This window comes from Rattus norvegicus, chromosome 14 (assembly GCF_036323735.1).
Source record: "Rattus norvegicus strain BN/NHsdMcwi chromosome 14, GRCr8, whole genome shotgun sequence".
In the NCBI taxonomy this organism is placed as follows: domain Eukaryota; kingdom Metazoa; phylum Chordata; class Mammalia; order Rodentia; family Muridae; genus Rattus; species Rattus norvegicus.
Window position 1 is genome coordinate 73350193 of NC_086032.1, and position 25686 is coordinate 73375878.

General features: G+C 40.2%; 1 protein-coding gene across 7 annotated transcripts in view; it reads left to right on the forward strand.

Moving 5' to 3' along the window:
* Nucleotides 1-25470, forward strand: part of Bod1l1 (biorientation of chromosomes in cell division 1-like 1) — a 54783-nt gene extending 29313 nt beyond the window's left edge. For 2 of the 7 annotated variants that reach the window (XM_039092813.2, XM_039092817.2), the window contains exons 11-27: nucleotides 695-768; nucleotides 1696-1780; nucleotides 4771-4814; nucleotides 6104-6164; nucleotides 7706-7776; nucleotides 8252-8324; nucleotides 9724-9803; nucleotides 12974-13052; nucleotides 13426-13502; nucleotides 14228-14303; nucleotides 14386-14420; nucleotides 15689-15734; nucleotides 17862-17911; nucleotides 18013-18094; nucleotides 18597-18750; nucleotides 21152-21292; nucleotides 24074-25470. In XM_039092813.2, the coding sequence (XP_038948741.1) occupies nucleotides 695-768; nucleotides 1696-1780; nucleotides 4771-4814; nucleotides 6104-6164; nucleotides 7706-7776; nucleotides 8252-8324; nucleotides 9724-9803; nucleotides 12974-13052; nucleotides 13426-13502; nucleotides 14228-14303; nucleotides 14386-14420; nucleotides 15689-15734; nucleotides 17862-17911; nucleotides 18013-18094; nucleotides 18597-18750; nucleotides 21152-21292; nucleotides 24074-24191 (1346 nt within the window). In that variant the 3' untranslated portion in view covers nucleotides 24192-25470. The remainder of the gene's footprint in view (nucleotides 1-694; nucleotides 769-1695; nucleotides 1781-4770; nucleotides 4815-6103; nucleotides 6165-7705; nucleotides 7777-8251; nucleotides 8325-9723; nucleotides 9804-12973; nucleotides 13053-13425; nucleotides 13503-14227; nucleotides 14304-14385; nucleotides 14421-15688; nucleotides 15735-17861; nucleotides 17912-18012; nucleotides 18095-18596; nucleotides 18751-21151; nucleotides 21293-24073) is intronic. The other 5 variants (XM_039092814.2, XM_039092818.2, XM_039092816.2 and 2 more) reach the window with 3 other exon arrangements.
* The last annotated feature ends 216 nt before the right edge of the window (nucleotides 25471-25686 follow it).

The window sequence follows — 25686 nt, forward strand, 5'->3', positions numbered from 1 at the left end:
TACACTTAGCCTAGAATGAATCGAATACTCCAATGATTTATGTGAATCAGTTATATTACATTCATTTATTACTCTGTCCCCTGAAGAGCAAATAGAGGCCTTTTAACAAGAAAAACCACAGGATCTTGAGGAAATGAAGGCTCTTGCTTTTCTTTATCAGCTTCTGTATAAGACAGGTGAGGGAAATAAGCCACAGCTACAAAGTGGTAAAATTGCTACCTGACAAGATCCCATTGTCTCTGCATCTGCTTGGCAGGTTTTAATTCTGTGTTCAGTTTCACTGTGTCAGAAAGCAAAGTGAGTCTACCGTACATCACCTTTTTGGTCAGGTATTTATAAATCTCAAGGTTCAGAATGTTGCTTATATATTTTTAGAGACATTTAATGGAACTGACTATAGAATGATACTAGGAAGAAAGATAAATCCACAAATAATATATTTTATCTCCTTTTCTGGGCAGCTTACCTTTTTATGCAAACACGAAGGAATTCCATTCCCCACAGATGAGCAAATGGCCACTGCCTTTTTCCAACCCCTTCCCCCCACAGTGTACTTCTTTTTGCTGCATTTTTGCTCACAGTGAAGTAAGTCAGCGGGCCCAGGTGGCTCTGACTACCAGATAACATGCCATTTCTTTTCTGTGTGAGATGTATTTTTGCATTCAATTTTTTTAAATTATGTTAATTCTTTGAGTTTCATTAGGCAATGAAGAGTTACCACCAAAGGGTATAGAAGGATCGGAACTGTCGGCCAACTTAACAACTGAGGTAAGACCAGACACGTGGTGTTTTCACTGTATGGGGTGAAAAGCTAAGAACTTAGGAATTTTAGTAAAAAATACTGTTGTCAATTCCATCTCCTCAAGACAGACATGGAGCCTCCTTCAGTTTCTCTGTCACCCATGTTTAATTTGCTGTCAACAAAACATGAGTCCATGACTTTCTGTTCCCATAGCTACCACCCACGCCTCAGTGATGTTTGTGGCTTCCCATTGGACCTGGACTTGTGCTATCACCCTTCCTATGGTTTATGTTACCATGCCCAGTGTCTTTAAACATAGAAATTGGGTCTTGTCATAGCTCTGCTTAACTTTTCCATGGTTTTATGGTTTGAATAAAATTGTTGTTAATTTCGACAGATCTGTACTATACACAATTTAGACTCTTGTTTCCTGTTTCTAGACTGATTCCTCAGTACTGCCAACAGTGTGAGGAGCTGGCAGTGAAAGGGGGTTACTAACAATGCAAAGGGAGCTTACCCCAAGAGAGCATTAAACAGGCAGCAAGGAGAGTTTGCAAAATGACATTGGTGCAGAATCCTAAAGTAGAGTTGAAGTGTATTGAAAGAAGAGAAAACCTAGGCAGAAAGAGAAAGGATGAAAGCTGTTGTGGTGCTCCAAGCTCCCACTGTAAAACTGCATTCTGGCTAAGGAGTGGCCTAATCAGGGAGGAGCACACGTCTTGTGCTAAGCTAGAGAGTTTCAACCTTCTGCAGTAAGAGAAGCATTGCTGGGTGGAATATGAGGTCGGACTGATTTTTCCTGTTTTGTTTTTAAATGTTGACATGTTCATTCTTCAGTTCATGGGAAACATTTTTAAATTCCTTCTGGATGCTGAGGGAGGAGGTCTTTAATTAGCCACAGTTGACAGCTAGGCTCATCTCGCTTATTTTTGTGGTGCTTTGGATTTTCATAGATATCTGTGAGTTCAGAGGAAGATACAAATCATGGAGTTGTAGCAGCACCCGAGAACCCGTGTGTTGGAAGGCCGAGTGGGGCAGGTAGGCTGCCTCTAGCAGTCATTCACACTGTCTGTTGTTCACACTGTCTGTCTCTGCATTGAATTTTATCTTTCATTGCAGCTTAAAGGTGGTTGATAGTTTAGAGAAAACACTGACAGACTATGAATTTGCCTCTTACTTTTTAAAATAGTTCAGAGAAAATACATTTTTCTATTTTTTTTTTTGTTGTTGTTAAAGATTTATTTAAAATTTTGTTTATTTGAGTGGGCGGGTGGGTATGCACATGAGCATTTGCAGGTGACCTGTGAAGCCAGAGCTGTCAGATGTCCTGCATCTGGAGTTAGAAGCAGTTGTGAGTCACTTTGTGTGTGCACTGGGAGCTGAACTTTGATCTTCTGCAAGAGCAGCACACCCTCATAACTGCTGAACGCTCTCCCTTGAGCCCCGTATTCTTTCATTTTGTACATACCCCCTTTCCCCTCCTGTTTTACATAGGGTTATTGTTTAAATCTGACATCTCCAAATAGTCATGGTAGAAGGAAAACTGTCTAGGTGCTTCATTCCCTATGTGCTTCTTCATGCCCTTGCTGCCCTCCCAGGGCTCCTGCAGCCTGTTTGCAACAACCGGTCATGTGCCCTAAGCCCTCGCATGCTGGCTTCGGCCCTAGTAACAGTATGGAACCACTCTTAGCTTGCCTTACCTTTTTCAATCTACAGCATTCTCTATTGTCAACCATAAAACTTTAAAGAGAAGTCTCGGAATTAGAAAGGATTAGGGCAATAGCTTTCAAATGTTTTAGTTTCAAGACAGTTATGAAGAACTCCAGGGTCAAAATATTGTCAGTTTGATGAGTTTGAATGTAGAATGTCTCCACAGACTTACAAACTTGAGCAGATAGTAGTGCTGTTTGGAAAGGTTAGAGAGCCTGTAGGAGGCGGAGCCTCACTGGAGGAAAGGGTTTAGATAGCCTAGCTGTTGTTCATTCTCTGCTTCCTGACTGGAAGCAGTGTGCCCAGCCGCTTTGTGTTCTGCCAGCGTGCCTTCCCTGCCACAGTGGACTGTGCACCTCTGGAATTGTAAGCCAGAGTAAAGTCTCTTCCTTCTGTCAGCACGCTTCACCACAAAAAGGAGAACATAACTAAGACATACATTAAGACTACTAAAATGTTATCTCCCTTATGAGTTCATGACTGTGGTAGGGAGTTTTCAATTGACCCTGCATCTGCCACGTTTGCAGTTAACTAAAAGGGTCCCAAACTCCAATAGCGGCTGAAAGTATAATTCAATTCAGTAGTAAGTATGGCACTTGCCTAGCATGTGGGAAGCTCTTGGTTTCAGTCACCAACACCACCGCCAACAAAAAAATCTCCAGACAAAATTCACTATACATCTATGCCATACTTTGTTCTTATATTATGATTTTTAAAAAGAAAGGAAGAAAATAAAAGAATGAAAAGAGCATCCGAGGAGGTGGAAGCAGAAAGGAGGAACTCCTTCGGGCTCCACCTGTCTAAGAACCATTAGGATAAGGAAATAAGAATGAGAAAAAGTATAACAATAGAAAATTATTTTCTTCTCAGCCATACATTAAGAAGAAAAGGACTGCTCTGTCAGAGTATAGCTCAATGGTCAATTGTGCCATATCATATAGAAGGCCCTAAGTTCAATCTTCAGGCCTGTAGTGGGAGAAGTTACTAGAAACTTTTGAGGTTTTAACTCTTTCCTCTCTCCCTTGCTCCCTGTCCCCCTCACCCCCTTTCTCCAATGTTAAATATCATACAAGAAGTGGTACAGCCAACAACATGAAACCCTCCAAAGACTACCTGAAAGGAAATATGTAGCTCCCAGAGATGAGATGCCGCAAGGCATGATCAAGGAGCATCTGATGCAGACACAGCCAGTAAAACCTGGATCTCAGCTCCTCCACTCATCCTCCTATAGATCCGATTCCTCAAGCATAACCTTGAGAAAAATGCCTTTGTACATTTGTAACTTGTTCAGAAGCCTGAGGAGTGTATTAAACCAAATGCTCTATTTCTGGTATTGAATAGTGTTGCATACCAGAGTCGGGGTTCCTGCAGAAGATGCTAGGATGGCAGTCATAATATCTACTGTAGATAGCACTTCTAAATTATTTCTCCAACAAAACATTATACTAGGTGCTATGAGAAGCAACATATATGCCATGAGTAAGGTGCAGGAAAAGCAGATCATTCAGATTCAAAGAATACTACATATAAATCCAAATTATGACTGCTACCTGGAATGTTGGCAGAAGGGGCATAACTGAGGACCTTTCTGGACAAACACATCTGAAATGACCTCAGGAGCCTTCTACACAGAAATTCACAGTCCTTAAGACTACACAAAGATGCCAAGTCACTCATTCCAGAGTTAAATAATCCAAAATATGAATCCATTGGTTAAATGAGTATGGGTCTTTAAATACTGTATAATGTTCACTGTCAAGGAGATGTTTGTGCGTTCTCAGTCTTTGGTTCCCATATCTACTTTTAGACTGTTTTACTGTGTTTAGGTACAATTCAATAAGAGATCTATTTACATAGAAGGAGGCTGTTTAAAAGAAAAATGTATATTCTGTCATTGTTGAGGAGAAACAGTAGGCTTGTTACTTCAAGTTCCAAAGAATATAAACAGACCATTGCTGTGAGGGGAAAGGATCTAACCTTTCATCTGTTGGCATTATTTTTAAGTGAGCCAGTGTTAACTGCAGCTTAGCAGATAACATTTAAGATCTCCCACCTTTTCCTTAGCTACAGATCATTGAAATGGTTAAATCACTGCAGTGACTTAATGGGCTGCAGACATTATTGTAAAAATCCAAGCTGTTTTTCTGGTAATACGCAGAACACAGGTTGTAAAAAATGATTGGTCAGAGTTTTACGATTCACAAAAATAGAGGTCACTTGAGATTGTCTTGTTCAACTCCTCTGCTCTGGAAAGCTTTAAATGTGTTGTTCTACATTTCAAACAGTGTTGTTTCCTTCTGTCTCATGTTTTTGCACAGCTGAACTACAGGTGGAAGCTTTGTTGATGAGTGAGTCACTAAATGTAAGTAGTTGTAATAGCTTGGCTTTTGATGGTGGGTTTTTTCTCCCCCCATTTAAAGATGAGTAGAGAAAAAGTAACTAGTGTATGGGGAGTTGTGTACAGGAGGCGGTGTGGAACCATTCTCTCCACTCAAGTTCAGCAGCTTTTACTTGACCTTTTCCACAGTCACCTTCACGCCCTAACAAAGAACTCTGAGCTTTCGGTTTTTATTGTAATAGAATTGCAAATTCAATTGTAATATCTTAGATTTTAATGTTGATGTAGACAAAATAATTTGAGAGTTAGACTTCATGTTAGAAGACTTGTCTGAATAAACTGAACTGGGATTACTATAAACATTTTTCCCCAGGTATGGTTTTCATAATTGCTTTGAGTCCTTGAAAGTTTTGTTTCTGTGTTGCCTCAGTGTATCTATAGGGAACTTAACACCAGGAGTGAACATTTTTATGAAATGCTCACAGATCTACATTAGCCATGCTTTCCTGTCTCCTGGAAGAAATGGGAGAGCTCTCCTACTGCCAGGCACTGTAGGGTCAGGGTCCTTAGCTCAATTTATTGAACCACCCAGTTCTGTGCCTAGACATTCACAGAGTACGCTGAAAAGAAAGAGAAGTAGTGCACTTTTGCCCTCTAAGTTGAAACCCACTCCACCAGACCAAGTATGCCACCCCATTACTGCAAGTCCCCAGTGGAGTACAACCTCCAACGGTCATGAGGAATGTAAAATGTTGTAGGACAGAAGACTTTATAGTTTAAAGTATGGTTGCCAAATAGATAATTTTCTGACAAAAATATGTAAGAGTTTTATTGGGGTTTTTTTTTTGGGGGGGGGGGTTCTAACTTCTTGAAACAGAGTCTTGCTATATAAGCTGTTGCTTCATATGTAGACCATCTGACCTTAGCCTTACAGCAGTCATTCTGCCTCAGCCTCCCCAGTGGTAGGATTGCAGGTGTGTGGGCTACACCAAGCTCGAGTTTTTATAAAGAGAACTTGTAAGAGTTCTTTGAGTGAAAGAGAACTCTCAAACATGAGCTTTTTTCTTAATTTGCTTTTTCCAAAATCATTTTAAAGACAAGGAGAATAAACACTGAATCATGATAACTTAATAGGTTAGAATTTTTTTCACAATGCAGGCTCTCTGTACCCTTCAGCTTCTGGGTCAAGTGAAGAGAACATGCCCCCTAGTCCTGACAGCATTGTTGCAAACAGCCAAGTGCACACATGCCTTTTACCTGCCTTTAAGTTTAAGTGAGACTATCCAGAAACCACCCTTTTATTGTGTATTTAGGTTGAAAATTCAGAATCAAGAATTAATGAAGAAATTCACTATGACTCTCGAAACAAAGAAGGTAAGTTAATGAATCCTACCATTGTAACTTTAGTGTTCATTATATTTACTATTTCTTGAGAGTCTTCATGTACTGTATTCCTCTTACTTCACAGATGTTCTTATGTAGTTTATGTAATTCAATCAAATGAACATTAACCATTGCATTTGGAGTTAGGGAAATAGCTGACCGAGATTGAGTACTTTGGCTATACAGCTAAGTGGTATTTGACCTTCCCTAACTACAGGGACTTTGCCAGCAGCAGCCTCACAGTGGGTTCAGTCCGATGTTGGCCCAAACTGCAGTCTCATGTGATTTGTATGGTAGAGATATGTTAGCTTCACAGGCTCAGTGAGATACGAGATCAGGCTGTCACATTCGTAGGAGTCAGCCCTTGATGCGCATCACCTCTGAAGGTCACGAGCTCCAAAAAAAGAATTCTGTTCTCATCCAGTATGTGAAGTTTCGTTGGTTTCTGCTAATTTAGTTGATAATGAAGTCAAGTTTGAAAAAGATTATATATCATATACTCAGTTCTAATATATGACATCATATTTTAGACAATAGCAAAACAGTGCCAATGATTGATAGACACGTGTGTGCCCATCACCTCATTCATCATACCTTCAAACTCAGCATATTCGTTTCACTCATTTGTTAAAATGTTACAAATGTAGTGAGTCCCCATGACAGGGCTACCTTATCACAGTCTCTTTCTCTTTCACCTCATCCAAAAGGAACCACTATTCTGTAACCTAGGCGTATGTAGCATATGTTGCCTTGTTTAGGTGAATGGTGACCACATTTTACAAACCATTTCTACAGTAGTTGCCTATTATGCAATATGTTCTGAGGTTCTGTCCTCTTTATTTTATAGTCCAGTTACTCCATTGTAATGCCAGTTAGTATTACATTGTATAATACGGCACAGTTATTCTCTCTTTGTTATGTGTGAATATTGCAACCTTTTTACAACTTTTTCGAATTATAGAGTACTATTTTGCATGTCCCTGTTCCTCAAAAACATGAGCAGTGTTCTGTGTCTCCAGATTTGCTTGGTTACAAGCACATCATCTGCATGCTGAATGCTAGCTTATCTTGGTTACGAGCATATCGTCTGCATGCTGAATGCTAGCTTATCTTCAGGTGGCATACTTGTCACTTCGCACTCGCATTGTGCCTGACCTCATTAGGCTGTGATGCTTGCTGATCTGATGGCTGTGGTGCAGTACGTCATGGGGATTCCCTGGACACCTAAGACTGTTTGGCTACAAAGCTGAAGGAAGAAGGTCTTGAACTCTGCTGTGTAAAATTGAGTTTTGTAGCACTGATCTTAATTCACATAACAGTGACAGACAGTGGGACTTCCCTATCAGCACTGTTCTAAGAATCCATCATAAATGATCTGAACTGTTGTTCACAGTGCCCAGCGCATAGCTGCTACTCAAAGGGATGAGTACACATTTTCCCTTAACTACGTGCACAAACATCTGCGTGGTTTACTTCAAAGATTTAATATGGTTTTTTAAATATGGCTTTTGTCGTTGTATTTACCATTTCAGAAATAAGCTGTGGTAGAAAAGACAGCACGGAAGCTCTAAGCGGTTGCAGTGCTGAAGCAGATCCTGAAGAGGTATGTTCCCTAGTTCACTCATGTGTTCTGTGTAGGGTTTTCACCTACAGGAAGAAGGGTGGTAGAAAGGTTTTCTTGTTGGTTTGGGTTTTTTTTTGTTTGTTTGTTTGTTTTGTTTTGTTTTGTTTTTTTTTTTGGATTTTGATTGGTTATCTGAAAGTTTCATGTGTGGTTTGGTCGTATTTGCTCTCTCCCAGTTTTCTCCCTCCACCTGTACTTCTCTACCCATCCAACTCTGTTGTTCCTGCTGTTTTCTAAGCTCTTCAAGACCAATTTGTGCTGCTTAAATACTAATTAAATTAACTAGCTCTAATGACAGTCTAAGCCGAGGTACCAGTTTCAAGTACAGTTGTCCTTTGTGTTATTATTAATGTATCTACTTACTGTAAGTGATAGAAGCTATTGCTGTACGCCGTTACTTTAACTGACTGGATCCAGATCCTGCAGCCTATAACATGGTCATTGTTAATTCCAGGTTGAAGAGGAAGAAAGGCATATATCTAAAAGAAACAGAAAGCAGGATTACTCCTCAGAAGAAGAAGAACTAGGTATTCATATGTGCTTCTGTTTTAGATGTTGGAAAAGTTACATGCATACCTAATAATGTGGGGCAAGAAAATAATTCATGAAGATAGTAACTGTTTATTACTTCATAACATTTGAGGCTAATTGGAGGCATCAACAGGATCTTTTCAGCCTTGGATCCAGAAATGAAACTATTGCCTGCAGAAAACCCAACATGTGGACCCCTGCCAAATGCCTGATGGCAGTGTAAGCTGTGATTCTGTTATGGGCAGTGAGTGAGGCACTGTAGCCAAGGCACATGTGACAATGCCTCTGCCTCATCCTGTTGATATCATGGCCTAGAACAGCCACATGATAGAACTTCTACAAGAGTGGACATGTAGCATTGTGACTGGCTACTAGAGGCTGTTGAGCATTTGGATATGGTTAATGTGGATGAAAGACTGAGTTGTTTTAATATTTTTTTCAGTATATTAGATAGTATAGGCCATAGTAATAAATTTGAATACATAATGACACAGCACCATGAAGTTTTCTGTCTTAATGCTGAGCCTGATCCCACGGACCTGGAAATCCCAGCTTTTCAAGAGACTGAGCAGCAGGGCATAAGGTCCAGGCCTAGCTGGGCAACAGAGGAATACTGAAACACATGTTGCCAGTGGCTGCCATGACAGACATTGCCTGACACAAAGTAGAAATGTATTAAATACAAGTGAAGGAATATATGCAAAGAATACATATTTTCTCTTTTTTTTTAATTAGATACATGTAGTTAGTTTGTGGTAGTAAATTGAGTTCATATTTTATATTCAGATACAATGCATGGTACTTTTATTTATAGCTCCAGTTTATCTTCATAGTATGTAGTGAATAGAAGGTAAAGTTCTGAGAGGTTTACTTCATTTCCCCAAGCAAACCTGCTCCCACAACCCAGGTCTCCTGCTCAAGGCTGTGCCTCATGGATGAAACTTATTCAAGAAAGTGAAATTGCATTGTCTCTGGGACTGAAAGCACCCAGCCCTTCCCTAGACTCAGGGTCTCTTGTCAGCTTCTTGGTGGTTGTTTTGGTTTTTTTTTGTTTTTGAGGCAAGGTCTAGAAATATAGCTGAGACTTGTCACTGAACTCTCAATACTCATGCATCCATTCCTGAATTCTGGGTAAACTATCATAGGTTCTCAGGGTTAGGCTATCATGCCCTGATAACACTTGGAGGTTTGGTTTTGTTTTGTTTTGTTTTGTTTCATGCTTCCTTTCTTGGCAAGCCAACAAGTCTCTTAACATTTTTAAAATGTTTAGAATAACTTTTGGCTCTAGCATATCATATACCAAAAAAACAAAAAGTCTGCTCTCCTAAAATAGAACTGTATTTCAGTTTCAGTTACTTTTTGTTCTTTTGTGACTCTGTCCACACTGATTTACAGATGATAGCCCAGATGTCCTGGATTCCAGAATACAAACAGCACAGAGACAATGTTCTGAGACTGAGCCACATGACACAAAGGTAATCTTCTACTGACTGATTTTAAGTTTGGAGGTAGCCTAGTTACATCATTATAAATACTTATAATTTTTATTCTGCTACATTATGCTTCTGACAGTAATCAGCTTGTGATAAAAGATGAATATAGTGCTTTCTTATAACTTTGCTCGATGGTCTTACTTATTTCTCAAGGTTTTCAGATGTTTTCTTCTGAAAGTTTATCATGAAGTATGTGCACTAATGGTGATGCATATTATTTACACATGTTGATGTGCTGCCTCTGATTACTTTGCTTCAGAGAAGCAGCCTATGGCTACTTGCCTTCCCTCTGCTCCTGTTCCTGCTGGTCCCAGATGCGCACGTCCCGCTGTGTACTTTTGCGTGTTCCCTGAGCCATGGCTACTCTCTATCTCTCCTGACTGTGCTGTTTTCTCCACCGAGTTCTTGCAAACATAAAAGCTGACGAGAGCCGTTCTCCTTGCGTCCACAAGAACTGGTGAACTAAATAAAAAGAAAGGATTTTTAACAGCCAGAGAAGGAAAAGTAGCATAGTGCCATAAATTTCAGTGAGTTGTGCCTAGGAAAGAAATAGGCTTTTAACTCATTCCTCATTGCCCTGTTCATAACTAGGGTCATAAGACAATACTCTTACATGAAGAGAGAAGCAGTCTGAAGAAATTTTATTTCCCCTCAATTTCATGTAAGTTTTGAAATAATTAATTGATTTAAACCTAATAGCTCAGAGATAGAGCATTTGATTAGAATATATAGAACCCTGAGCACCATCTTCAGTTCTTTAACATAAAAAAGCATAGCCCATTTCACAGTAATAGTGATCTGTAGACTAGGTTGGGAGTGATTTTACCTTTCCTAAAACATTTCATGAAGTAAGGATGTATCACTTTTTATAAGCAATAAAGTCATTGTCAAATTGGTATGACAAAACTACAAAAGATAAAAATTAGATTTGGAAAAGCCCCAGACACTGGAAAAGTGGAAAACAGAGAATAAAAATGAGTTCACACTTGTCATGAGGAGCTGGTAGAATTCTTGTGGGACCTAGTGCTTGCTCTAAAACAATCATCCCCTAACTGGAAATACATTCTGTCCCAGACATGATGACTGGGCATCATCCTCAGACATCCATGAGCCTGAGCAAACACCAGCTAACTAACAAAGGCACGCATCTGTCCTCCCACCATCCAGCACATGAAAAGAGTCTAGGTCGGAAGTCAGTCTATATGTGAGCCTGAGTATTAATAGTGACAAAGTAAATAGCTTGTTCTACAGACAGCTCTTAGGTTCTCTCAGGTGGGCAGACCTTCCGTATTCTAAACCCATACCCTCCAAGACCAAAAGCATAAAAAGCAACTAGAATATTTAAAATCTGCATTTTAGTTCTATTTTTATTTAAAATTATTCTAAAATTCTCTGTGAATATTTAATATAATAACTAGTCCTGGTGTCTGCAATCATAGAGAGCCACATTGTCGTTCCATGTCTTGGTACTGGTCATATAGTGCTTTCAAAGTCCTTAGGGAAATCTGGGTGTTCCACAGGTGAGGGGACTTGGGAATGACCCCTGGCTTTCAGCATCATGCAATTAGGTTTTACAGATAATCAGTTAAGTGAACTTGCAAAGTTAAATTCAGTGACCTAACACAGTGGATATCTTAGGACTCCTACAAAGAGAACATAACGTTGTATAATCACACACAAACGAAAACTGCCTGAGCTCACACTGCTATTACTAGGAGATAGCACAAGCTTCTTGTCATCTTCGTTACTAGACAGGAAGAATCTGCCTCAAAGTAGGCCATATAATATATTCCTAGTGTCTGTAGTCATACTACTATCTAGTAGAACACCAGAACTGGATTTCCTATTTCTTAGCAGTCATTGGCCAATCAAAAAATATTTTCAAAAATGCATTGGAAATATATACAAATATATATGTGTATATTAATATGTATTTTTTCATCTCTTTCCTACTCACCAGAAATAATTTTTTTTTTGCCCATCAAGTTTCTTTTTTACTGCCCATATATTTTTGGATGTGTGGCCTTCCACTGAGGCATAATAGACCTAGCAGGGACCACAATTTACAGAAAGCTGACTCTCCCTCACTGGCAGCTATCAGTTGCCAATAGTTCCTCACTAGGGTTGGGACTTCATACCTACTTTCCCTCTCCCTGCCGGGATTTGATCTGGCCTCAGCTTGCAGCATAGGGTGTGTGTAGTGTCACAGTCACGGTGAGTTTCTATGTGCGGCTTCCCTGCTCTGTCCAAAGGCAGTTTTACTTCTGGCTCACAGGGTTTCTGCTCCTGTGATGGTCTGAGCCTTGGGGAAGAGGAATGTAGTATAGACGGCCCATTTAGGGCTGAGCAGTCAACAGTGTGTTTTATTTTCTGTACTTTGGCCAGTGTGGGCCTCTGTGTTATTAATCTATCTACAGTGAATAGAAGCTACTCTACTGAGGGGAAGGGATACATTTATGGGTATAACAGGAAGTCATTAGGAGTCAGTTTAATACTGTGTCCATTTAGCAGAAATAGTAGGAAACTTGGAAAAAATAGGTTTGCTCTAGTCACATGTTCTTGGTCCAGCAAATAGTTCCAAGTATGATTTTCATTTTGCAGAGTGGAATTTTAATCAGAAAGTGGTTAGCCCTGTGGGCATGTTTTACTAGCCTAGTTATTACTGTAGCTTTCAGGGTTCACTTGATGCTTTGTGCTCAAAATTTTTTTTTCTTGACTACTTGTGAATAATTTAACTGCTAGAGATTACTACTCTAAATTAGTTCAACTAGGTCCCCACATGTTCCTTTTGACGTATTCCCTCTTATTCCTTCCTTCTATCTCTCTCTCCTCTACCACTCCATACGGAAATGCAATTATAGTACTTCTTCCTTTAGAGTTTCTCTTAAAACGACAAAGTACATTTTGTAGGAAGAAAATAAAACTAACCCTAACCTTGGTATCTAAATCTGCTTTTCTGCTTTCAGTTTTTGTTTATCTTCTTTTAGCAGATCCAGTAACTACAATGATGGTTATATTTTTTTGAAAACATTTATCAAACTATTCTCAGTGTCAAATAGGAAATTGTTATTGTGAGAAACCTAGGGAAGTGTGAATGGATGCAGAGTTAAATTTGAAAATGAAGCCTCTGTTCTTGTTCAACTTTTCTACAGGAAGAGAACTCTGGAGATCTGGAGGAATTCTCTACACTTAATTCAAAGGCAAACAGCAGCCCTGCCCTGGAAGACAGAGGTGAGTGTAAGCCCTCCATGGGAGTGCTGGAGCCCAGGCCTCACAGCCCATACCCTCCACCAAGCTTCACCTGCTGGAGCATCCCTTTGCCCATTTGCTTCCTCCCTAGAGCATAGAACTTTGTGCATACATTTGTAAAGTTGAGGGTTATTTTTAAGTTTCATCCTCTTCTCAAAGTGTGTTTTTAGTCAACTATAATTGGATTTATTGGTTTAATTATGGAAATATGCACATGAGAGAGAGTGTGTGTGTGTGTGTGTGTGTGTGTGTGTGTGTGTGTGTGTGTGTGTCTGGAATTGTGCTGATTCTCTGAAGCACGAGATGAAAACTTACCTGGTCACCAGCATAGCATTGAGCTCTGCCTTTTCCTCAGATGAATTTAGCAGCAGTGAGGGTACAGGGGAAAAGATTGAGCCAAACGAAGATGATGGCAGCGTCAAGTCACAGGAGGTAAGAGTTGGTTTCCTAGTTATTCTCTCAAAATAACTTCAAAATAGGACACTGTTTTATGGTTTATTAATGTCATTCTGATTAATTTTGTTTGCTTGGTCTTATTTCATCAAAGTATTTTTATAAAACCTATTTATGTCATCATTAGATAGGGTCAGTCCAACATTTTGTCAGGGGCACTGACAGGTTCCTGCCTTTGCAGCTTAGCACTGCAGGAGGAAATGGGAACAGCTTCAGCAGGGCCCAAGGAGACCTAGCTCCGCCCAGGAGGTTGCAGCTTCCCCATGCCAGCCATGTCTGCATCCAGCCCATTCAAGTTGACAGCTTCTGCATCAGAGAATGATAGTGGCCTGAAACAAACCTCTAAATCCCAAAGGAGCCATTGCTATTTTACCAACTTTTTAGTGGTTTCTTGTGAGAAATTCACTAGATTTTCTTTTTTGGGGGGAGATAACTTTTGACCACAAGTAGCTTAAACCAAATCCCAGACATAGTTCTTGCCTGGGACAGCACTCACTGAGGATTTGTTACTCGTGTGGGACTGTGGATTCATAGGCCTGTCAGTACTCACTAAGCAAGGGGACTACAGTAAGAAGAAATAAAACTCCATAACACTGCACCTAAGCTGGGGTTCATTCTTATTATTAAGGGAATGCTGAATTGATTCAAGGGAAGGTAAATTATTCTTTTATTGATGAGGATTTTTTTCCTCACTTCCCTCTTAGGATGATCAACCAATAATTATTAAAAGGAAAAGAGGAAGACCTCGCAAATACCCTGCAGAAACAGCCTTCAAATCAAGTAGGTGTGAGGCACATCTTCAAGTCATACACAAGAACTTTCTAAATTGACCTTCTAAGTAAATCTTTATTTTATTTTGTAGAAGAAGACTCCAAAACAGAGACTGACATTACCACTGTAAGTAATTGTAAAAGATGGGAAGTGAAACATTCAAATATTTGCTTCTGGCCTGTGAACAGCTCATGTGGTAGACTCTTTGTATTATTTAAATACTTCAAAAGACTTTCTTAAAATGTGGACTAGCCATTCAGATAATGCCTCGTTTAGTGGTATTTTCCTATGCACAGAGTTCTGATAGCTGTTTGTAAGCTGATTCCATCATACCTAGGAGTGCAGCTGTCTAAAATTAGAGCACCTAGGATAAAGTGCAGGAAGAAATTAATGGTTTTGTGGTTTTGAGTGGAAACTTCAAGGGAAGCTTCTCTTGGCCTTTGCTGCCTTATGATTTTCTCTTGATTGTGTTTGTACTCAATATGCACTGATTTTAGTACAGGGGAACCATCATTGCTATTTGTCTGGATGTGGGTGTGCTGTGTGCATATGTTCATGTGAGAGCACACATGTGTGAATGCATGTGTGTGCATGTGCATGCACACATAAAGGCCAGAGGCCAACATCAGGTGTCTTCCTTGTAACTCTCCACCTTAGTTTTTGAGGCAGGGTCTCTCAATTAACCTGTAACTCATGATGTAAGCAAGTTGGCTGAGCAGTGGAATCCACCTATCTCTCCTGCCAACTCTGGTTTACAAATGCGCATCTCTGCACCCAGCTTGTTACATAGGTGCTAGGATCCCACTGTGGGCCCTCGTGTCTGTGGAGCCATTTCCCAGTACTGCTACTTTATCTCTTTGAATGTTCTTGTCTTTGACTCTGGAGTACATACCCAGTGAAATCATTATAGGAAGATTTTATTCCTTGTACCTCAATGGCCATGAGCAGTGACTTAGAAAGCATCACTTTAGCTTTGCACATACTCCAGACCTGTGTCATGTGGCCAGTCGTGTAATCCTCTGAGACTCCTTCTGTGGCTCTGAAGTAGTATAGTACTGTAGCATTCATTAGAGAGCTTCTCTCGTAGGACTATAAGGCTGCAGAAGCCGAGAACCACCTGGGAAATGACCAGCTGACCTCAGGGAAAGCTGACAGCGTGATCATAATTCACCACTGTGGCATTGTCTCCAGAGTTGCACCAAGGTGGTGGAGAAGACACATGGCTCGGAGATTGGTCAGAAGCATGGGCATCCACACTTGCTAGCTCTTTTTGACCAGCCACAAGAAATAGATCCCCATTATTCTGGTTATGTACTAAAGGTCTTAAAATTTACTGGTTGTCTTACTGTGTAGTAATGACAAACTGTTCTTATTTTGTGTTCATTTAAACTTAGGTAGAGCAGTCTCCACCTGGTGACAAACTGAAAGTCAGCCAAGCAGGTATGTTCCAAGCATCCCTCTGCCTGTGGTCTAAGGAGGGGCTGTTGTTTCAATCATGTGCAAGAACTTTTAAGAGCGTTTTTCTAAATAAGATGTTTTTCCTTAAGCAGGGGACCTAGGCTGGCTGGTAGGGGAGATTTTACAATTTCATTGTTTCTCAATGAAGTGAGCTGACTTTTGGTTTAAAAAGAAAGTTATATATACTTACTGTCGCTTTTCTTTAGTCTGCATTTCAGTCTGGGACACTGTCATTGCAGGACAAGGTGGTAGAAAGGACAACAATGAAGGCTGGAGATAAATGTAGCACGGTGTCCGAGCCATGGTTGGCTGCATTTGTGTTGAGATGAGCACTGCTACCGAGTGAGCAGAGGTTCATCATGGCACTCGACTGCTCAGACTGAGATCTTTAAAAGATAGAATTCTTTCAAGTATTTTGTCCTCATTCCAAAGAGAGAGAAAAAATTCCAAAATGTTAATAATGTTTGCCCCTGGATAGGGGGCTAAATAGAAGTATTACTTATTATTTAGTCTGTCTTTCCAGATATTTACGTTTGTACATTTTAATCTCATAGCTTAAGGATTTTTAAATGAAAGAAAGCACTATCCATGGGTTTAAAACACTGACAATATGCAAAAAGCTGTTTAATTGGTAACAATCAGCTTGGGAAATCGTACAGTCTGGGCATCAAAATATAGCAAGTACATAAACCTTTGTACAGTGTTTACACACCCAATTATATAAGTTTTTTATTTTGCTTTACTTTTTCTCTTGTCTCTTGGTAAATTAAGTTTGTTTTGTTGTTTTGGTTTTGGTTTGGTTTGGGGTTTTTGCTTGCTTTTGGGGGCATGGGCTTTTATTTTTGTCTGTTAAGGGTATTTTAAATCCATACAATAAGGAATCTTTATACATTGCACTCACTTTAAAGATTCTTATCTATGTGATCATGTGATGGTTTTGGGTTTTTTTGCTCTTTTCTGAGTCTGGGTAATGATGACTAGCTTAGGACAGACTTTGATCTTACTGAGTTAACCTTTTCACGTTCACTAGTGTAGTGAGACTTCAGGGAAGAGACAGTACTATGTCTTCATCTCTGACGAGGAGGGCCTTGAGCCCTTCCCCAAAAGAAGTACTTTTGAGTTGAGTACTGGCCCATAATTTTATATTCAAATAATATACCACCCAGTCTTTATTTTCCTTACAAGAACACAATCTTATAAAATTATAACATCTATATCAGACAAATGTTTAAAGAATAAAGCATATTTCTATTGTATATTTTTGTTGTTGTAGTTTCCATATGTAGTATTTGGAGTGAAAAGTCCAAATACTACTCTGCTTGTTAATTATGTGACTGAAGAAAGTATAGAAACCAAGTTACTCAAGCTCGATCTTTCTCAAACTGTAGTTGAAATATTTATAAAGCAATACTGAGACTTAAAAGAAACATCTCTAGTCAAAACCCTGAAATGCTTCAGAATCCAAAACCTTTCCAATATCGACATGATAAAGTGGAAAGTAATATAGCTGTCCTGTTCTGGTTTGCATTCTGGATACAGATGCACTAAAAATATTGTATAGTATTACCTTCTGGCTATGCGAATGAGGCATATATGAAATATAAGTGCGTTTTACGTCTGCTTTTTTAATATGTATATGTGAGAGTAGGGCAGGATGCTGTACTTGTATGCATTTGTGTCTGTACCTACATGTGGAGACCAGAGGAAAAGCTCAGGTGTTGTCCTCAGGTATGCCATCTGCCCCCATCGAGTCCAGGTCTCTTATAAGCTTGTAGTCACTGATTGGGGTGGACTGGCTGGCCATGAGCCATGGCATTCTCTCCACCTCACCAGGGTGATCTAGGGTTCTGAAATCGGCTCCTCAGGCTTTCAAGGCAGGCATTTAACTGGCTGAGCTAACTGCCTCCCCAAACTCCAAGTTTTATGTTTACGTGTAGCTACCTACGTAAGATCTTTCATTATGATGTTTCCTGATAGTTCCAAATCTGGAAAAATCTTAAATAATGAATTATATAACAGTGTATTAACATTGTGATGATGACATATCAGGCTAGACCTAGTGTTGAAATTTAATTTCTGGTGTGTTTGTTTATTGTTTTTTTTTTAAAGATGAGTTCAATAAAGAAACCACCGACCTACAAGAAAAAAGTACAAGCAATGTAAGTTCTAGGTTTTTTCTTTAATCAAAACATATTTTCTAGAAATAAACTTAATAATGCTCAGCTAAGCACCCTTTCCACTTTAATGCTGTTGTTTCTAGGATGATAATGAAGAAAAAACAGGGAGTGTGCGTCGAAGAGGAAGAAAGCCCAAACGCTCACTGACTTCATCAGATGATGCTGGTATGAGTATAGCATGTTCTTTTCTCCCACCCCCCTCTCTCTTTAGAAAACAGCAGGCCAATTTAAAACAAAAACAAAAATAATACAAAACAGGGGGGAAAAACAAATAAACCAAGAAACACATATTGTTACATTGTTAATTACAGTCTTATTTCAAAATCACACTTTTCAACAAATCTTTTGGATGAAGAAAAATCCAGCTGGGTGCAGCTAGAAATAATGTTGCACAAATGTGTGTGAAATGGCTCTAATCCCTGCCAGAAATGGCACATCCCAGATGCTTTTCTGAGCACATGTGAATTTTTTGCAAATGCTGGCTGTGAACTACATAAGTAAACTATCCCAAATGTGTTTGAGATTAAGGTAAACAGTTGTGAGCTGCAAGTACTGAAACCAAAAGGAAGTGGAAAAGCACTAACATCCTAAGTTCTACTCCGTGGCTGTCCTTTGGAGGTGTCGTTGGGAACTGAATAGTCCAGGTGTTACCCTTCTGTCTGAACAGAATCCTCAGAGCCAGAAAGAAAGCGCCAGAAACCATTTTCTGAAACATCTGAGGACAAGAACGATCAGGATTCTGATGAGGAGGAGGAAGAGGAGGACGAGGATGAGCCCTTGGGAGCCACCACAAGATCAGCCACCAGATCAGAGGCACAGAGGTAATGGGCGCCACCAGGGGCCTCCAGTGGCCTTCGGCAGCTGCTCTGTCTGGAAGCAGCTCTTGGTGTCATGGGACTCTCTTGACGCCGTTTTCTTTCCGTGTTCTCTTCTTGACTGTCTCACTTTAGAGATAATTTTTTCTCTCAGTTGCTGGGGTAACTTCAAAGTCTTCGACTGACTTAAGTGCATATTTGATGAAGTCAGTCAGTTCTCTCCAGACAGTTTTTAAGCATCTACTGTCTCAGACCATGAAGAAACCCAGAGGCCCCCACACAGACATCACCTGTGCTGGCCCTGATGAGCCACCTGAATTTGCATGTCCCCCTAAAGTATGTGCTCTCAAACCCTGATAGAGGTACAATCCTTTGGAAAGAAAACTGGATATGTGGTCAAATGTGTTTGAAGAAGTTATGAGTTCTCTGCTTCTAAGTTAATGTATGTGAAATCATTAATTATGAAGCATTTTAGGTTTGGCAAAGTTCTAAGTGAAGGTTGTAGTATTTAGCCGCCAGAGTCCTCCCGAGCCCCTCCCGTGTTTTTATTCCTGTTCACACCAGCAGTGCCCCTTCTCCACTGAACACTGAGAGATGATGTGTGTGATGCTGCATGGATCTCCCTGGTATTCACCAATACTTTCCCATGTCAGTGTCATTCATACACTGTTTATCTTGCCATAGTCTTCTATAAGTTCATTCTCCAAATTAATCAAAAAGGACTGAAATGTTTAATTTGAAAGTATTACCATTAACACCTGTCACCATAATATAATGGTAATACAGTATCATGTTTATACAAAGATTTAAAGTCAACCCATTTCTAAATCCTCCAGACAGACATTATTAGCCTCTGGTGCTGTGGTTTGATTTCTCAAAAGAGATTTAAAATACAAAAACAAACTCAAGGAGCTTTCATGACTAAAGTTAAAATGATGGGACGTGTGGGTTTTTGGAGGAGGGGATGGGGAGGAGGAATAGGTGAGAGGAATAAAGTGACTGAGCCACGAACCCTATTGAGAGAAGTGAACACGCCCTGTGTGCACCACTAGTACCTTATGTACCTCTGTGACTCTTATGCCGAAAATCCTGGGACTCCTCCAGTGTAGTAGGACTCAACCACAGAAAGTTCATTAGACTTTGTATCTTCCAGAGGGTATCTAAAGGTCACTAGCAGGCTTACCTTTCAAAATAATAGCCAAAGTGTATTATATACATGTATGGCATCATTTATGATTAGGAAAATATATTTTTAAAAGAATAAATCATGGGCTGGAGAGGCAACTCAGTGGTTAAGAGCACTAACTGCTCTTTCAGAGGTCCTGAGTTCAATTCCCAGAAACTACGTGGTGGCTCACAACCATCTGCAACTGTACCTCCATATATAAAATAAATAATTTTTAAAAAGAATAAGTCATTTAATTTGTAGATAAATGGTCATTTGAGTGTTGTCCATTTCTTTAGGAACATTTGATTCATCCACAGACTCTTCTCTCTTTGGTTTATATTTCTCAGCATTGGTTGGTTGGTCCCAGGGCTTTAATATCTTTATGGTTTCCCAGGCCCTCAGGGTCAGATGTGAACTCTGATCCTCTTGTGTTGCTAACCTTGGGTACCTGAGCCATGGCATCTCCTCTGAATTGGTCACTCTCTGAGGCGTGCTGCTAGGACAGGTGAACCTCCTCTTCCTTGACCTTGTCTTCCTGTGCACTGTAGATGCTAGCATCCCTATGACTTCTGCTCTTTTGAAGTTCTACTCTTGGGGCCTCATAACAATTCTCCTCAAGTATTTGAGGGCAGTTTCCAGGCCTTCTTCTTGTCCTGAACTTCCTTGACATCTTATTAGTGTTTACTCTCTTATCCATATCCTCCCTAAGAAACAAATGTTCCACACCAGGTGTGGACCAAATAATCCAGAAGGGTTGTTCTGCTGACCTTATGTTATTCAGTATGCATCCAAACTGGAACTGCTTCAAATTGAATTACATATATACCATATGTAGAATAAATCCTATTTCTTCCTTTTCTCTGGAAATCTGATTTCTTTCTTGTATAATTAACTGCTTGGAGATTTAGTGCTGTCATGACTTCAGTGACCTTAGCCTCCTATTCTGTTTGATGAGCTCTTTGGTATCCTTGTTGGCCAATATAGTTGCAGTTTTTTCAGAGTCATCTTCTTGATTGTGGTAAAATATGCACAGGAAAAGCAAAGACAGTTTCCTAGAGGAAGAGTTTAGCCCTGGCTGACACCAAGGTCTTTACTAGCAATGATCAAGACACCCAGCCCCTTTGATCCTGTGAGTCTCCATAGCTTTCTTGCTTGTGCAAAATCTCTTCCTTTCTAGTAGCCCCCAGGACTAGAGAATCCAGTGCTACCATTGCCCAGTGTTTCTATAATGTGTTTCAGAAAGAATCATAGCAAGCCATCTACACGTGCAACATCCAAACTTGGCATCCCAGAAACAGTTTCTCCTAGAAATCGCCAAAAGTTAGCAAAAGAGAAGTTATCTACCAGCGAAAAAGTTAGTAAATCTCCCCCATTAGGAAGGTAAGTCCCTGCCTGCCCTTCAAGTTGTTTTTAACTCCCAAGTAATGCTTTTCTTATGTTCTTAAGGATATCTGTTTCACCAAATAGGTGACTTGGGGGATCATGGGTTTCCAGAAATAGGAAGGCTTAAAATAAAAGTGTCTGTACCGGCTTTGCCCCCTGGCCCAGCCACACAGGCTTGTCTTTGACTCTTGTGAGCCTTAATAGCCAACCATCATGTACAAAGACTGAAGTCAGGCATGTTTCTTCCCAAGTGATTGCATGTCTGACTACGTAGTTCAGTCTGTACAATGTGGTGAAGCATGTCACAGCTTAGAGTCACTTCTGGTTTAAACTATTATAGAGGTGACAAAGAACTTTCAAACAGCCACCTGCAGCTTGCACCTTCTACCACAGCTGGATTCACCTCTGCTTCCCACAGTGCTCCTTCCTTGCCTCTTCTGTGCTTAGGCAGTGGGTGCTCGCTGCCTGCCTCGGTGAGTCAGGTCCTTCCTTTCTTTAAAACCCTCTCCTTCAGGGCCTCCTATCTGCTGCAGCCCATTCTCATCTTTTCCTATTGCATCTGTAATCAGCACTAAACAGTTAGGAGTGGCAGGTGGCAGTGGTGTAGGTAGCCTATTTGCTTCTCCCCCTGAACTGTTAAGTTTCTTCCTTGAGGTTGGGAACTTGTCTTCCTCTTTGTATATGGTAACATTCATAAACAAAAGATGATTCCACGAATATAAAGATTGTTTATGCATACTCTTACAGTGTTTGATCCTAATAGCACACCTGTAATATATATGTGTCTTAGAAAGGAAGGAAATTCTCTCATTTCATCGTCATTGGGTGAGATGAAATATTCATCCTCATTTTTATGTGGACAATATGGATGCATGTTTCTTAGAATTGAATGTGCAGAGGAATTATTACATGGTGGAGGTGCCTAAGAGTTGGGCCTGTGACTGCACTTCCGGCAGGCTTCTGGGTATAAGGAAAGGGCTTGGTTTGGTCAGTCTACCAAGCTCCCACAAGAGGAGAGAAGGACCTGACTCAAGATCCTGCTTCCTGCTAACAGCTTACAGCACAACACTGGCTCCTGCTGTCCAGCAGCTCCACAGTAAACTAGTGTTCTGTGTGCACACAATGTGGGATGAAGTATTAGCAAACATCTCTTAGCCATTCTCAGCTCATTCATAGATAACCTGTAAGAACCATGTTGTCGGCAGCACCATTCAACTCAGTGTTTGCTTTTGCTGTTAGAAGAGCAGTAAGCATGCCTCTGCAGCAATAAAGTTGCATTTCTCTTTACCCTGAAGCTTTAGTTTTCCAGTCCTTTAATTTATTAATAAGACATTATCTGCATGTTTACCATATGACGAGCAGATGTTAGAACTCTAGCTAAATAACATGCTTAGTCTTTGCAAGTGCCCAAAGAATGTCTCCTGTAATGACAGGAGCAAATGTGTATAAGACTAAACTACTATAACAGATAAAACACTCACTAGTAAAACTTTACTAGTATGGCGACATGACAGTTTCTGTCATTTTCCATTACCATGTTGCTTTAAAGTATTGGCCGTAGTCTGCACTCTGAAAAGGCACAGTGGATAACTTCTAGTGGCTAGTGCTGTGGTAAAACTCTAAAGCGCTGTTTAGTTCCTAGGGAGCAAGCTGCTTGCTCTTTTGGAAGACTTCTCACAAGGGGGCTTTTGAACTGAAGTTGGAAAAAAAAAATTGGTCAAATAGGTCATATAAGATGATTAGGGAAAAAAAGAGACTTGAGCATGTGGCTCAGTCTTAGACTGCTTACCTAGAAGGCATGAAGTCTTGGGATGAATCCCTGGTGCGTGCTTGTAATATCACTCAGGAGGTGGAAGTTCAGAAGTTCAAACTCATCATGTGCTGCATCGGGAGTTCAAGGCTTACCTAGGCAAGCTATATGATACTTTATCTCAAAAAGGAATAAAAAGAAGAAAATCACTTGTTAAAATGTGGACAGGGATGACATTTGTTTGAACATAGCGGTGCTTAGAACTTATTGCAGTCCAGAGTGCTGAAAGTCGAGAGCTGGCTGTGTAAAAAGATGCACCGTGGTCTGATTGTTTTGTCCTAGAACAATGGTTCTCAGCCTGTGGGTTGCAGTTCCTTTGAAGATCATGTATCAGATATGCTACATATCAGGTGTTTACATTGTGATTCATGACAAAAGCAAAATTACAGTTATGAGGTGGCCGTGAAATAACTTTTATAGTTGGGAGTTGCCACAGCATGAGGAACTGTATTAAAGGGTCTCAGCATTGGGAAAGTTGAGAACCACTGTCCTAGAAACATAAGAGAGCTAGCAAGAGTTGTATATGTCTGAGGATGGTGACATGGCTGAATCAGTTACTACGCTCATCTAAACCTTTTCCTGCTGTGCCAGCTGGCTTCTCTAATGCTACTCTGAACACGATTTGACTGTCAGGTGCTAGGTCACACTCCTGCTGTGTTTGTGCTAGTTGTTTCCAGTGGGGTCTCTGTGTGTGTATCAGAAGAACAGGAGTGTGGGAAAGGATGCTAACAAGGTGAAGCTCAATATCTCAGGGTGGCAGGTCTGGCACAGAGTGCAGGCCTCTGTGTGCCTCTTTCAGAGCACTGTCTGTGCTCTGTTCAAGGTTCCTGGTAAAGAACCAGGCATTCAAGCACTCCTGGTATTAAAGACTGGGGCTTTCCCTCCAGGATACTGTTTTAAAGTCTCCCAAGTTATTTGAAACAACTGATTTTAACTCTCCTTATTGCCTTGGCTTTTGCTCAATACAGATCAAAAGCACAGCTCTCCCCTTCTGTCAAGCGCAAACGAGAACTCAGCCCTCCTGGAGCTCGAACGAGAGGCCAGCAGAAAGTAGACGAAACCCCTCTGAAAAAGGCGAAGCGGTAATGGTGGCTCTGGCTTTCAGAATAACAACCCAGTGGAGAGAAAAAGGACAAGCCTTGCCCCATGGGCTCTTTCTTTTTTTAAAAACAAGAAAAGGATCTGCATGTGCTGTACGTTCTAGGTGCGAGCTTGTTCATTTTATGTTTTAAACAGCTTTATAAACCATTGTTCATGGAGGGGATTATGTACATTGACTTCAGATAAAGGAAGATAAGTTTACTTTGTATCTGAACTCAGCAAAGTAGTTGTATATTTTAACAGCGGAAATTGGAGTTTCCAATGTGACACATCAAGAATGCAGTCCTTCCAACCCATCAGACAACAGGCTGCCCCGTGGGGATCTGTGTATAGTATATAAACATGTAAAAACAGGCTGTATTTTACTCAATGTATGATGCTAATCAATGAACACTTTATTTATTTTACAGAGAAATCTTACCTGTGAACTTTACTATATATCTGTTTATTTTATTTTATTAATTTTTTTTAATAAAAAGAGGGTTTTAAATGCTATGCAGTCATTAGTAGAAGAGTTCTAGGACTCCGAGTGCCCTGTACCTATCTGCATATGGCCTGGCAGGAAACAGAAATTCACGCATGCGTCCAAGTAAAGTAGATTAGCTGAAGAACAGACTCCACTGCTTCCGTCCATGGCCATGATTGTTTTGTCTTTGACTACCCTTGCCCCTGTGGCTCTACCTGCCAGCCCTATAACCTGGTAATTACCTGCTTCACATCCTTCACCTGCAGGCGGCATCCTCTGTGGGTTCACTCTTCTCTGTGTTCGCCCCATGCCACCATCTGCATACTGTCTGTCGAGTGATGAGAAATGCTTGAAGATAGATTGCTTCAAGCTGTTCAGTTTCAGGGTGTCATGTTGTTCTATACAGGTGTTTCAGGAGAGAAACTGGTTCTATAGCCAGATTCTTTTTTAAACATGATTTAACTCCCATAATGAACAAACTGTCTGACTTAAGTTTTTCATAAAATAACGTTTTCTTAAGATTGGATCTGTTTCTTGCAATGATATGATGAGTTGCCAAATGATTGAGATTTTAAATGCTCTGTTCATACTCTTTGTTTTATAATTAAAATTTACATTCATTATGTGTAGGTTTTTCATTGTTTGGGTTATGATTTTTTTGTCTTTTTTTCTTTATCTTTTTTTTTTAACTTTTGGTTTTATTTTATTGTTTTGGCTCTTGTACGGTGAAAATCCTTGTCATTTTGCATTGTTTCTTACTGAACTTTTATATATAAATTATAAAATGTTTCCCTAAAACTTGAGTGACAAGAATTTTTTTCCCCATGTAACTTTCAGTGGTTCCGAAACCCAAATTGAGAAGAGAAATGACTGTATGGGATAGGAGATATTGCAAGTATGAAGAAGCAGGTCACAGTCAGGACTTGATGCTGATAGTATTTAGCGGGGTGGAGGGGCTTACAGCAGGAGACATCCTAGTTTACAAGGTAGTCTCAGCATCCTAAGGACTACCTG